Raw genomic sequence first — 14,267 nt, 5'->3', positions numbered from 1 at the left:
TCAGAGAGGCAGCGTTCCATTCCTAACTCACCACATGGTCTGTAGCCTCTTATGCATGGAAATAAAGAAAGACCTTAGTGGTATGATTATAGGGATCGTGCTTCAGCCAACATTCCTCCAACCCCCCATGGGCCTAATTGAGATCAGGCCATTGAAAGCCAAGTGTTCTGCAACCCTGAAGTGGAACGATCGCCTTGCCCATCACGGCAAATTCAGAAGTAGAATCCAGTGCAGCCAAACGCAACGGCACCCAGCAAAAGTGGAGGAGGGGAGATCTCTGTCAAACGTGTCCGCTGAAAGTGCCCTTGGTAAAACCACCAGGCAGCTTCATGGAAAGGACAGCCCATAAGGCAGTGCTAAGCCTAGCTAGCTCTATGAAAATGTCCCAAACCACACCAACAGATCCTAGAAGGCACGGACATGAACTCTCCTATGAGCAAGACTTCCTACCACTTTAAAAAGAACAGTTTACTTAGCTCGCTCACAGATACAAAACTGCTGCAAGACCACTGAGGATGTAGGAATGGTAAATGGAATGGTTATTAAAGATGAATGTAGAGAAACTTTTTAGTTTATCCACAATAAAATGAGCAGGTTTCTTAAAGATAACCATACCAACCAGGCACAGCAGTTCTCAGTTCTTGTCCCGCAGTTTAAGCACGATTATGCTCAGAGCAGATCAGTCTGTTATATGTTTAAGGCACTCTGAAGCGATACATGTCTAAATCTGATATTTCTCTATGCAGTAGAATCAAATCCAGTACATGAGGCACTGGTGAGAGAAGAGCATATCACCTCTAGTGAATCCAATAACACATACAGTTACATCTCTATACTCCAGCAAAAAATTAAAGAGATTTATCTCCGCTATGGATTCATTGAACAGCCACCTCCTTAGCAACATCTTACATGTAATTATGTTATTTGTGTTTGCCCTCTTCAGTGGTCAGTCAGAATCACTCTTATTGGCCATGTAAGACTCAGAAATATATGGACGCTGGTATCCACGATTACAAGTCATACATTAAATAGGGCATAACAATATATTACACAGATATACATCATTTAAATCAAGAAGACACAACAATGTACACATGAACACACGCACCTGTACATCTAGATGAAATGTGGTACAGATTGTAAAAATATGTAGCTTTAAGGTACACTTTCTCTGACAGTGGCCTCGCCATCAAGTTATGGGTATGAAAGAGATAATTGAGCCTATTAACAAACTTGATTAAATATTACCTTTAAAACCAATAATCATTTAGAGTCCAACAATTTAAATGTGTAGTCAAGACATTATTTTATTTATTTACTGTTCCACAGTTCATTTGACAGATTCACTGAAGTGAATCTTCAAACCTAACAAACATCTTTATGTAGATGCAGATTACAATGTAATTCTCTATTTCAGATTCTTAGAATTATACCTCAACATATATATAATTATTAGCAGGTAGAATTAAGTTTTCTGGCTATGGGTTATAATTACAGAAACGTCACAGCAGTGAAAAACAACATGAACACTGAGGGAGAACAAATGTGCCCCGACAATCTTCAGGACTTTTAATTACTGAGTGAGTCAAGAGATCCATTGCTTCCACTCACCTTCCTTTGAACCTAGCAGTCCTACATAAACTTTATAGTCAAGGGTGACGGACATGCTGTAAAGAAGGTGTTGTTGGGGAAGGCTATGATCATATATTAAAGACGACCCGAAGGCAACTCCCATAGCAAGACAACAACAACAGTGTATAGTTTTAATAAAATCTCAGGTTGTGGAATTTCCTAATCTCTTTAAAAATTATGAACAAGGTTCTCTCATTAAATCGTAGCAATTTAGACTCTTTTGTCGATTATATATGTTTACACTGATTCAAAAGGACTAGTTAGGTTTAAAGGTGTAGGCTTAAAATACAAAGTTTTACAGTTGTGGTAGAGACATATTTCATATTTACCATCATTATAAGTGAACGCCCAAGGTCACAGAATTATGATCACATATTTCATATTTACTATATTCGTTTGATTTTAAGGGTCATGAAGCTGGTAATGAATGAGTAACAAAGAAAAACATGACAAAGAAAACAAAATGCGTAAGTTATATAGAAAATCATAAATTCAAGTGAAATCCAAAAACTTTATACATATGTAGACTTCAGCGGAAATACTACACCCCTTTGGGAGTAAAAGAACATAACGTGCCCGAGAACTGCATAGTGGTTGACTCGTTTTAAGTACGATTAGAAGAACGCATCATACTTCACTCTTGATACAATAACGTCTAAGAGCTGAATTAAAACAGATGTAGAGACTGCAGACTAGCCACATCGGTGTTATTGCTATAAGTTGAACAAAAAGTGCCGACAATTAATAGACGATGATCAAATTTTGCTTTCGGAAAATATAGCAAGTACCCAAAATATAGCAAATACCCCAGTCATTTTACACAGGTGAAGCGAAAAATAAATATTCACTAGGATCGCATGGTAGTTTCAAATTATAAGCGAAGAAAGCGCACACAAGCATCTGCAAGGACGTAGAAGAAGAGTTCATGCGCGTCAAGGCTGCAACCTAGGCGCTGTCATCTTAGTCTACCCCACTGAACACGAGTTGGTAGCCCGGGCCGAGATGTTTGCACTGGCTCCGTTTGGACTCCAGAAGACCACGTAGTAGATCGCCAAGAAGAAGGCTGCGAGTGACACGCAGAGAAAGTAAGCGATGCCCATTGCCACTTTCACCCAAATCTTGGTGCTTGATTTCGCCTGCTTTATCCACTGGTCTCCGGGATAACTCGGTCTCCTGGCCGGGCCGCCGTTTACCCTTCCACTTGTGACTGGTTTGACCCCCCTCATCCTGGGATAGCGGAATGTCTTTCTTGAATAAACTTTTCTGTGATCGGATCTCCGAGACGTGGGTTCAGATCGCCGTACTTCGGACGGGGCAGGTCGGTCTCTCGGCAACGTCCCCCAAGCGCCCTGGAGGAAGACATTGGCGTGCTGCGCGGTATTTATTATTCCCGTCATGGGCGGGGATGTCGCCGCTCGGATTCTGCGACTCTGCCTACACGTTATTTAGGTCAAAAGCACAGTACGCAGGACGGTGTGGTGTATTAGACGTAGGAATTAACACATTTATATAACAGATGTTGTACGTAAACTTATACATGTATGAATTAGCTATTTTATATAGAGAAATACAGACATATACAGAAACAAATTAACAATTTCATCAGCAGGTAAAAGACCGGTTCGAAATATGGATGTGTGGTAAGTGAAATAAACTGGGTAGTGGCGATAAGAATTTACATGGCTGTGTTTTCATGTTTTAGGAAACCTCGCTACAGGACACGATGCGTCATCTATTAAATACATGAATCCATGAATAACTATTCGCTCACTAATTTTCACGAACAGTCTGTGCGTTTAAGACAAAGATTTATTTCATATTTTAAAGTAAAATAAAGAAACACTGCATAATTGACATGAAAAATGATGGGCAAAAACACCAAAAAGCTCTCCATAAACTTGATAAAAAGTATTGATCTTGATTTCCTTTCACAAATGCATTGATGGATAAACCTTACAAATGAATCTTTACCAAACATTTTACTTACACTGCAGAAAACAACAACCTTTCATGAGAAGTGTAAGTGAAGCAAAATTCTCAAACAGGAAGACAGGCCATCTGCAGGTAGAAGCCACTGATACAATGCAATCACAAATGTCATGATTTCTTTTTTTGTTTAGGTAAACGAAAAAAAAAGTTCAGTCCAAACTGAATGTTAGGCAATCACACAAAGTACAGGAATGTTAAACATATCACAAACTTGCACATTAAAACGTGGAAACCTCCACTACTAAGCAAGCTCTGATGACACCCTGCTTTCACACACACACACACACACACAAAAAAGGAACAGTAAAAAACAAAAAACAATTTTTTTTTTGTTAAAGTACACATTCTTTGCTGCCCCAAATGCTGAATATCACATACTAGATATAGCGTCTGTAAAATACCATGATCTTTGGTCAGAATACATACATATACAGTGTGGGCCACCACTTGTAAATGCATGGTAAATTCGAGTATATCTAGCACCTGTTTTTCCATGCAAAATTACATCTATAACATGTCTTAGGAAATGTGAATCTACATATTTTAAATGTTTTTTTGTTTGTTTTTTTACAAGTAGCTTTGACAATCCCAATGCCCTTGTCCCCTTTGTTTGCATAGGAATCACACATCAACTATAGCATTCCCACATAATTTAAGAGAATCCCTAGAGGACTGAAGCAGCATAAAGTTTAAGGATCCAAAGACTTCGCCTCCACAGTTTACGGTGGAAAAGTTCATTTTGTGACTACGGTGATATCTGTACTTTTGTTAAATTTAATGTACAAAGTGTCCTTAGAGTAGATTGGGACAACATGTTTTTTATTATTTGCTTTTGTCTACTATGCAACAGATCATCTTAACAACAACAAAGTGAATTTTCTCAGACATGGTTTCAGCCCAAGGCCTGCGTAAAAGCCAGTGCTAGGCTTGGAAACACAAGAGAGACGCAGCGTTTACCCTGCTGAGAGCAGTGCTAACCGAGGGAGAAAAACCAACAAAAAAAACAAAAAACAAACAAACCATAAAACCACATGGGCTGTCAGGAAGCGGCGAGGGGCTTCCCACCATCCTGCTTCGTTTCAGACAACGGACATCCATTAGGCCTGCCACGCCTTCCTGCCGCTGCCGACCTCTTCCCGTTCTCTGAAGACCGCTAGTGCTGTGCACGTCAGCTCAGCAGTTCTGCCTTAGCCTTGAGGTACAGAACAAAGGTAAGAGAAGGAAGTCGTACTGGTGCTCCGAGGTGGCCTGACATTCCCAAAGCGAGGTGCAGGCTTGTTCCGTAACAGTGAATCCGACACCCATCGAGGCAAGAGAAGCAAATGTGTTGTGACTGCTATGTGTTGTGAACACTAGTATCTTACACTCACCAGAAACACACGCATAAAAGGTGCAATTGCGAGCTGAAAAGCATCTTCAATGCGTGACCACACACTCTACCCCTACATCACTACAGGCGTCTGAGGCAGCCCAACAATGGACTGGTTATTAGCAAGCTGTTCTTAAACCAACCACGACACTAATGTGGGGAAAACACATGCAGTAACAACCGTGCCGCATACCAGTTCAGCACTAACCACTACATCACGGTCCTCCACCCAAAAATACACAGCCAACGGCAGTACCGTTGGTCATCATGATGGTACTCTACAGTAGTATTTTTTATTTAATTGTATGGAAATTGTTGAATACTTCTGCCCTCTTTGATTTTTTGATAACGCATGCATATGTACATCTTGTGTATTTATGGCTTAACACTTACCTGGTTTACAACTTTATTTTGCTTTTTTCCTTTCTAAATAGTGTCTCCACAGTAGTTTTTAGATTGAGGGGAAACAACCGCAAATAAATGAGTCCATTACTAGACCATTAGGTGGGTCCATCATGTAAACCCATCAAAGACAATAAGCGAGTTATTCAATTTCCTCTAGGGTTCCATTACCACCAGTTCACATCACAATTTCCACATAAAGGGTTTTTAGCAATAATCAGAATTTTTTTCTACCATGGCTACTCTTACTAAACAGTTTAATATGAATCAGTAATGACATTTAGAGAAATATACGAATATATTAATTTGGTCAGTATGATCACAAACTCATTAGGTTTCATACAGATTTTTTGAAGATAAGGAGAGTGATTTTAAAGAGTCAATTTAAATATGCAACTAAAAATGAAAATGAATCCAAATTCAGTTCTTTCTTTTAGTGTTTTAGGCATGAATTAGTGTTTTAGGCATGAAACAATTAGTTTAGATGAGGTTAAAAATGCTAATTTAAAGGGTAAACGATAATCTGGTGCAAGAAAAACAATTAGGCATGCAAACACAGCTAAATGGTAGGTTTTGTGGTATGCCAGGGTTTGGATCATGGAGACAAGCACTGACTTCTAAAGTCTGAGGTCCCACATTCCAGACACAGAATAAGCCTAAACCACTTTAATGGTGATTCGTCATAGAAAATCCTAACAGAACTGTGTTTAATTTGCATGTAGAAAAGCATCCCTGTAGCTACAGTTCGGTTCACGGAGGAGGAGACTGATGTGAGCATGCTGACCATCAGCACCACGTTCATTCTATGGTCCAGGATTTTGCTACATGCATCGTTTCTTCACACAGCTGCAAGTCTGAAAAGTTTAACAGATCAAGGACTAAATCCTGCAGGATCAGTCTTACTTGGCATAAGCTGAAGGGATAAACCCAAACAGCATAAAACCTAAAACTTCATGTATTGTATATTGTAAGTATTTTAGCAGGCATAGATCAAATTCTGTATTTGTGCGAGACATACGTTTATTATCCAGGGATTATGTATTTGTTTGGTGAAAGATTTTGTTTTTGTTATTATATTTGTGCACTAAGGGTGCATCTGGACAGTAATATCCGGATATGAACAAGGGTTAAGTGACCGAAAAGCATTAAACGCTAAGAAACAATGGACGGTGGATGCTTGTGGTATAATTCAATTGTCCAGCATTCATTCTGCCTAACAGGCAAGCAGATCCATTTTGGGCATCATTTATTCCCTCCTATGATAATGACACCATCCAACAATCCAACGGGATGCAGGGAGATGGAAATCACATCAGCAGCTGAAACCACGCATAATCACACATCACTCATGCTTACGCAGATATGAATAAACACAACTCAGAACAAATGCAAGGCTTTATCAGTTAGCAACATGCATGACGAGGGGACACCAGTGCCCATATCCAAACAAACATCCAAATGGAGTGAGGGTGTAAGCTGTGCTCTGGAGCCAAGAAGGGTTCGCAGCAGAGATCGGCGGCGAGTGCAAAACCACGGACAACAGCACAGGGTCCAAAAGCAGGGGAGGAGCGTCGCAGCCACAGGAGCAGAAGGAGGACATTCCTATTTGCCACGCGAGAGACAAGCCTAGCATCAGATGCCATCTCGCGAGACAGATGGAGAGATGAGGGGGACAGATTATAAATCAAATAGGGTGTGGAGGGGGCATTAGAAGGGGTGAAAGAGAAGGGGGTGGGGGAGGGGGGTCAGGCAAGATGCTGGTGAGTGCTCAGATGTCAGTCGAAGTAAGGGAGGTCTTGCGGAAAGCCACAGTTTCAAAGCCGGTAATAAGAACGGCACCTGAGCACGACTGATCCAGAGACTCCAGGGTAATGTCTGCCGCAGTCTCACTCCCGGACTGGCCCTGTTTCGCATCTACAGCAGCTGTTGCGCTCTCCTCTGTGTACGGCAATGAGAAGAGAGAAAAGAAAAGAAAAGGGGAAAAAAAAAAAAAAAAAGACATGAATGATGTCTAAAATAAATGACTGAAATAAATAATTTTGTGCTGGGTAACGGTCATTAAAGAAGTATTCATTGTACAAGCTTGAGGATGCTGTTAGCATTTACCCTTGTGTGGGGCTGGGTCCTGGGGCTCCTCTGTGGCTGGGGTCTCGGGGCTGGGGTCAGCAGGTGGGGCAGGGGGCTCGGACAACACTGGTTCCTCCTGCTTCACAGGGGCAACTGCCTCAAGAGCTAAAAGCAAAGCAAATCCAGCGTGTTGTTACAGGCCTGACCTTTGGTTTTATTCTGGTGGTTAGACACAGAACTCAGGGTATTCAGAGGTGGTTCTTAAATGTACACTTTGAACGGCTTTCATCTGAATGCATCTGGGCCACGTTTGGCATAATTCTGTAAAGATATAAGAGCCAACTAACAATCTAAAACAAAGTCATAAAGGATATCAAAGATATTGGATATTAGAGACAACAACGTTATGCATTGTACTTGAACATCAATATGCGATTAAGAACCTTTTGGCATGCTATCTGTTAGTATCTTCTGCCAACACACAAATATCCGCAGTGATGTGTCCTTACGAGGCTGTGCGGGGACCCGTTTGCCGCCCTCCTCGGGCTGGCTGGCGGCATCGACGGCACGACCCTCCTCCTGGCTCTTGGTCGGCACTGGACTGGTGCCGTTACTGCTGGGCTTCAAGGGACTCTCGCCCATGCTGCTCTTAGGAGACTGCATCTCCATCTCCTCTCCCCAGTCAGACACGGGCTGATGGCCCTCCAGCAGGGAGAAGGGGCTGAGGGGCTTCGCTGCCTCTGGGGCACTGAGGGTCTCCTGCGGGGACGGGATGTGCACCTTGGGCCTGGGTGCCCGCTGCTCCTTGGGGCTAGGGGTGGATGGGGCGGGGGAGCTAGTGGTCTTCTCGGTGGGTTTAGAGTCTTTCTGGACACCTGCCTTTTTGTCCTCAGACTGTACCTCTTCCTCCTCCTCCTCCTCCTCCTCCTCTTCTCCATCACTCGCATCCTCCCACTGGTCATCGTCTTCCTCAGCAGCACCACTAATGGTGGATTTCTCAGCAGTGTCTGCAGGCTAGTCCAACACCAAAAACAATGGGAGGATATCCACATTCGAATCCTTTATTAGTTTAACTCTGCAATTACCAAGTGCTTAACCATACAAAAACATGCAGGGATGGAACACGCCAACACAAAGCTTTTGGAAGCTGGGAAACCTCACCTTCTCTGACGGAGCTTTGGGCTTTTCCTTCTTCTCCTTCTCCTCTTCCTCCTTTTTTCCCTTTTCCTCCTCTTTCTCTGCTTCCCACCGATTATCATGCATGCTTGAGAAGAGAGGGACATTAATCCCATTTACTGGGGAAAACACCTGAGATATCGCATAAACATACATCTTAAAAAATCTTGCACCACATTTCTGAGGCCACAGTCACTGATTATAAATAATGTAACCACCCCCAACCCCCCCCACAATTCAAGGAAAATGTAGAGCTGATAAACGAACTGAAGGTCAAAGAGGGCTGGTCACCTTAAGAGCGAGAGATGACCCTGAGCGGAGGGCGGAAGGGTACCCTACCTGTAGCTCTTGCCCTGAGCTCGCCCTTTCTCTCTTCCATGGCCACCGCGGCCCCCGTCTCTTGGCTTGCCCTGCCCCAAGAAATCCCCAAACGTGGGCACCTTGGGGGGTCTCTTGCTGTCCTCTGGAAGAGAGGGGAGGTAAAGAGTGTGACTCTTCCAAGGAAGAGGTGGGGCACTGCACGATCCTGGAAGGTGACTACATACAACAGACTAGAGCGCAAGCCCTGGGCTCAGAGGAACAGATGGCCCGCCAGTCATCATGATGGATAGCTACATACATCAGTCTTCGATGAGGGGGAGGGGAAGAGGTGAGGAAAACCATGCAAGAGGACTTAACAAGTCTTGACTTCAGGTGATGAGGCAAGTAGCAAAGCTGAATTAGCAAACAAGCGCATATGCCAAAAGAGGAGTCCCCCTTTCTTTTTTTTTTTAGCACACATTTAAAATAACTCTTCCCCTACTCCCCTGACCTGTGGTTCCATAGAGGAGTAACCATAGACCATTACCATAGAGGAGTACCCCTATCTATAAAAAGCATTTTAAAAAATGATAGATGAAGTCAGCATGACCATGAAGCAATCTTAGGGTGATAGCATTGTTAGGACAAGGTTGTCCTTTGGCAGGGTCAATGTGGAGTGAGGTGAGAGAGAGACACCACACAGAGACAGTCCCATGCCACAAGCTGACCTGAAGCCCCACTGCGCTGCTGTATACGGGCATTACGCCCCCTAGCTGCTGAAAGAACACATTACAAAACATCACCAAATACCTAGAATGACAATGGGCCAAGTACAGAAACAAAAGCACTAATCAGCATAAATGGTGTACAGACCTCCTGAAGGCATACACTGGACAGATACAGACCTGACTGGACCGCTGTATTTTGCGTAGGACTCATGTAAGCATGTTCATGGACATAGTGGTCCCATCTGTGTGTGTGCTGACTTCTTGCTCTAATGGTCAGCTGTGTGTGTGTGTGTGTGTGTGTGTGTGAGAGAGAGAGTGTGCGAGTGAGTGAGTGAGCGAGCGAGCGAGCGAGAGACTTGCCTCTCTTACTGCCTGCTTCTGGCATGCCCTCTCCAGCCGCAGTTGGATCCTCAGGGAACCTACGAACACACCGCAGGGTGACTCACCTTCCCATTCTTGTCCTGTTAACATGAATTACTCCCTCTACTCCCTACTCCCTCTCTACTCCCTACTCCCTCTCTACACCCTCCCTACACCCGCAGACTCTTCTTTCTAACACATATACAGACGCACACACAAGGATAAATTATTGAAATATTGGCAATGGTAAGGTCGGAGCGTAAATGTCCAACAACATCACTTGTGTCTGATCTTCATTCATTTTCCTTTCGTATGAAACAGCCCTTTAATAGAGCCCGTTTCCTGTTATAGCTAGCTGGCTGTTATGAGGCAGCCGTGGGGCAGCACACGGTGCCTGCACGGTGGCTCTGACTCTCACATCGTGTCTGTTTTCTGGGCATCCCACTCCCGCCTCCATTGGCCCGTGGCGTTGCGGTGCCGAGCCAGCCTCTCCTCATCAATCTGCTCACGCTCCTTCTTCCAGCGCAGGTACTCGGCCCGCTCACGGCCCGTCATGGACAGAGTCATGTCCATGGAGCTTTTCGCGCCAGGCCTCCGATTCTACAGGAGGTGGAGGGGAGCGACGTTGCAGAGGGAAAGGTGGGTGAAAAACACTGAATATAGACTGAAATATACAGTAGAAATTAAACTACTAAAAATGTGCTTCAAGTACACTGGCGGTTAAAGCACTAAAGTGTGTTTTCTTCACATGGAATTCTAGGTGGTTTGACTTTGGAGGGTTCAGATGATACAATCGGTTGTTTGAGTGACCATTTTGAGGACTCTCTAACCGTCCACTCTTTCTCCACTTCAGCCCCGGTCTTCACGTTGTCGAAGTCCAGTCCGCCCCAGTTGCGCACGTGTCTCCGGCTGCCCTCTTTGCGGTCCATCTCGGGGATGGGCCCGCTGCGTCGGGGGTCATCCAGAAAGTTCCGCGTGGGGTTCTTCTCTCCGTCGGCCTGAATAAGCAGATGCAGACGTTTCACAACGATGCAGGTACATGACAGCAGAGCACAGGACGCCTACGCACCCTCTGACCCCGCTCATATTCCGCAATCTTCTCCATCTCTTCATTCATCTTCTCAATGTTCTGCCTCCTCTTCTCCTCCCACTCCTGAGCAAGAAAAACCTATGCTGTTCAACTGTTATTTTTGCAGTTAAAATCTGTATTATAAAGTACCAATCGCCACAACGTAAACTGTACGCCACGTAATGATCCAGTAACTCACCTTGGATTTTCTGTCTGAGCCAGAGCCGCCCTGCTGTGCCCCTGCTCTCCCTCCTCTTCGCCCCCCTCGGGGGCGATCGCTGTGGGAGGGACCCTCTCCCCCTTCCCCTTCCCGGGAGGCCCTGTCGGCTCGGGGGTCGCCCTTATCCGAGCGCGGCTCCCTCCTGTCTGAGCGGTGGCCCCCGCCACGCTGCCCGCCCCTATTCGGCCGGCCGGCGCCAGCCTTGCGTGGGGGGCTCTCGCCACGGAGCTGCCCACTGTCGCCTTCCTCTGGGCCGTGATCGCTACGGTGAGGCGCTGCCTTTCTGTCATTTACCACTCGCTTCTCCTGCAAATGCAGGCAGAGGTCACAGGCCAGAATTCATGGTGCATTATTGATGGACCATCTGCTCTATGCTTGCTCATATGCACAAAGATATTTTGTTCCAAGTGCTATAGAATTATGCCTCCAGACTGCTTCACATGTACATATTGTTTTTCCCAGAATTCACTGATAATACTCCTGTGTCAACGTCTGGATGGACTTGAAAAGCTGAAATATTTCATGATATGGAATTTTAGGGACAGAAAATCTTATTTTTATTGAAGTCTAATTATCAGTGATATAATGCAGATTTACTGCTGTTCCATACCATGAAAAGACTACATTCTACCAGTACTACTGACTAAAGACTGGAAGTTTTTAATCTTTCAGTAACTTTACAAAAAAGCTCTACCAAGACATTTTAAATTATGCATGAAAAAAAATCTGTAAACAAAACATATCCTAGACACCGACAGATTTTACATTTGTGACAAATGCCTGTCTTTCCACGTGTATCTTCTGAAAGCTCTGGGATATGTCATAGTCCATTCAGCCTGACACTTGACCTTCATAGACCAGAGGGAGGGAGTCTAATTACCACTGCAGAGGCCATCTGTGTCCCAGAGTAACTCTACAGGTATTGATTAAAATGCACTACACCCTGTCTCAGCAGACCCCAGGAGGGAAATTAAAACTTGCGAGATGTGAGAAAAGCGGTGTGGTGAGTAATGTCGGGGTTTTAGAAGCATCGGAGCCCTCATATCTCACTGGACACAGTGAGGCTAATGTAAAACAAAGCATCCAGTATTAACTCCATGATTATTTTCTCATTACTTGTGCTATAAGATACAATGTTAATATGGCAATAGAATACTAAAAGCACCAAAGCACAACATCACATTGACTGCTTGGCAGTCCATGTCCACAAAGGCCAATGCTTATACTTTGAACTATGGACACTGCTGGCCTTACCCCACTTGGTTTGTACAGATCAACCGTCACAGTTAAGTTTTCTTTCTCCGTCTTCCGCCGTTCTGAGTCAGGCTCATGAGAGCGGGGCTTGCGGGGGGTCGTCACGGCGATGCCCTCCTCTTCAGCCTTCTTCTTGTCTTCCTCTATTTCCTAGAGGGCATGATGGTGACAACAGTGACTATCCCAACAAATAGTTCCATCAAAGCAGAAACTGGTACGCATGGGGAACTCAAGCACATATTTCTCTTCTTTTTCGTAACAAAATATACTTCCACACAAAAAGTAAATAGTTTTTTTTAACAGCAGTAGCAGTAGACCTATTTGCTTCCTCTGACTCCATATCTTGTCGAGCTTTCAATGATTGTGTATGTCCTAACCACAAATGGGCATGTAAATGTAGGCCAAATGCCAAGGGGAAGGACCAAAGAGTAGACATAGTATTATGGTAACATTTAAAACAAACAATATAAATAGTTATTAAGATGAAATTGTTCACTAAAAATTTCAAATAAGAAGAAACAAATCTTCTGAAACTGACAAAATACCAAAAATGGCAACAACCCCAAAAACTTCACTTTAGGCATCATTACTCACAATTACATAGTGACAATGCTAAGTCCTTTCAATTTCTGCATGCATGGTTTTTTTGCCAAGTCAGCATATGTATCATAAATTTCAAATTAGATTGTTTCAAAATGAAAAATAAGTGCCTCGCTTAAGTGAAAAATAATCCACTTCAAGACCCAGACAGAGAATGTTCTGCACAGCAAAGCAAAGTAGCTGGGAGACAAAGCACATGCAATAAACAGTGAAAGAGGAGAAAGCCTCGCAACATGCAGCACACCTACCTGATATCTTCTCACTAAAGCCTCATTTTTTTTGCGCAGAGCCTCGATGCGTCTGTCTAGCTCAGCATCCTTCTCTTCCTTCGTCCTCAGATCCACCATAGCAGACTGCAATAACCAAAACAAGACACAAAGTTCACAATTACAAATGTTCAGAAGTTTTCTACTAGCTTATTTCAAAATTGTCAGACATACTTAAGATTTCACTAATCGGTACAAATACATTTCAGAATAATTCACACAAATTTCCCTCCATTTAATGAAGTAACAAAATAATGTAGCATTTTCTTTTACATTCTGTATTTATGATTCCATATTTATTGAGGTTCTTTTCATTAAAAATACATATTGCAGGAACCCTTTTACTTGTGAGTAGAACACTTTCAGGCTAACTATTAGCCTTATAAGGAAAGGTCACACAGAATTCTTTTCGTTCTTTAGAACTTTGCATCATAAATGATCAGCGTGTTCTGTTGAATTTTTAATAACAACAACTCACCATGGCTGGAAGCCTGTCGTCAAAGCCAAGTGGTGGTGTGACGACCTCTCGGGTCCAGCTGAGGCCAAAACGATCTACGATAGTAAACGAAATTAACTAAAACGGATGCACACACAGTCCACAGTTAACTGGCTGCGGTTTAGCTTAACTGGAACACACATTTACGGTGGGAGATGCGTTCGGGCTCGTGTTCCCAAGGCCTGTCAGCGAAGGGATTAAAGAAATAAACTATCTTAATCAAGTAACATCAAAGCATGCCCGGGGCTTCACTACACTGTCACGGTAACAACATGAACTGTCTATTTAAAACCCGAGGTGTATCATTAATCAGCTAGTTAGCAGTTACCGCTAGTACTG

At 43.6% G+C, this 14,267-nt stretch overlaps 1 protein-coding gene across 3 annotated transcripts in view; it reads right to left on the bottom strand.

Moving 5' to 3' along the window:
* Positions 1 to 3,423: 3,423 nt before the first annotated feature.
* Positions 3,424 to 14,267, bottom strand: part of ccdc9 (coiled-coil domain containing 9) — an 11,223-nt gene continuing 379 nt past the window's right edge. Inside the window, exons 2-16 of one of the 3 annotated variants that reach the window (XM_035534260.1) lie at positions 13,911 to 13,984; positions 13,415 to 13,519; positions 12,567 to 12,716; positions 11,292 to 11,618; positions 11,093 to 11,176; positions 10,854 to 11,021; positions 10,442 to 10,623; positions 10,024 to 10,082; positions 9,664 to 9,711; positions 8,975 to 9,098; positions 8,621 to 8,723; positions 7,969 to 8,473; positions 7,499 to 7,624; positions 7,232 to 7,330; positions 3,424 to 4,813 (exon numbers count right to left, since the gene is read on the bottom strand). In XM_035534260.1, coding sequence (XP_035390153.1) covers positions 4,809 to 4,813; positions 7,232 to 7,330; positions 7,499 to 7,624; positions 7,969 to 8,473; positions 8,621 to 8,723; positions 8,975 to 9,098; positions 9,664 to 9,711; positions 10,024 to 10,082; positions 10,442 to 10,623; positions 10,854 to 11,021; positions 11,093 to 11,176; positions 11,292 to 11,618; positions 12,567 to 12,716; positions 13,415 to 13,519; positions 13,911 to 13,913 — 2,088 coding nt within the window. In that variant the 5' untranslated portion in view covers positions 13,914 to 13,984 and the 3' untranslated portion in view covers positions 3,424 to 4,808. The remainder of the gene's footprint in view (positions 4,814 to 7,231; positions 7,331 to 7,498; positions 7,625 to 7,968; positions 8,474 to 8,620; positions 8,724 to 8,974; positions 9,099 to 9,663; positions 9,712 to 10,023; positions 10,083 to 10,441; positions 10,624 to 10,853; positions 11,022 to 11,092; positions 11,177 to 11,291; positions 11,619 to 12,566; positions 12,717 to 13,414; positions 13,520 to 13,910; positions 13,985 to 14,267) is intronic. The other 2 variants (XM_035534261.1, XM_026997700.2) reach the window with 2 other exon arrangements.

The sequence above is a fragment of the Electrophorus electricus genome, chromosome 15 (genome assembly GCF_013358815.1).
Source record: "Electrophorus electricus isolate fEleEle1 chromosome 15, fEleEle1.pri, whole genome shotgun sequence".
Taxonomy (NCBI): domain Eukaryota; kingdom Metazoa; phylum Chordata; class Actinopteri; order Gymnotiformes; family Gymnotidae; genus Electrophorus; species Electrophorus electricus.
The sequence above is the reverse complement of the archived record's forward strand: the minus strand, read 5'-3'. Positions and strand labels throughout refer to the sequence as shown.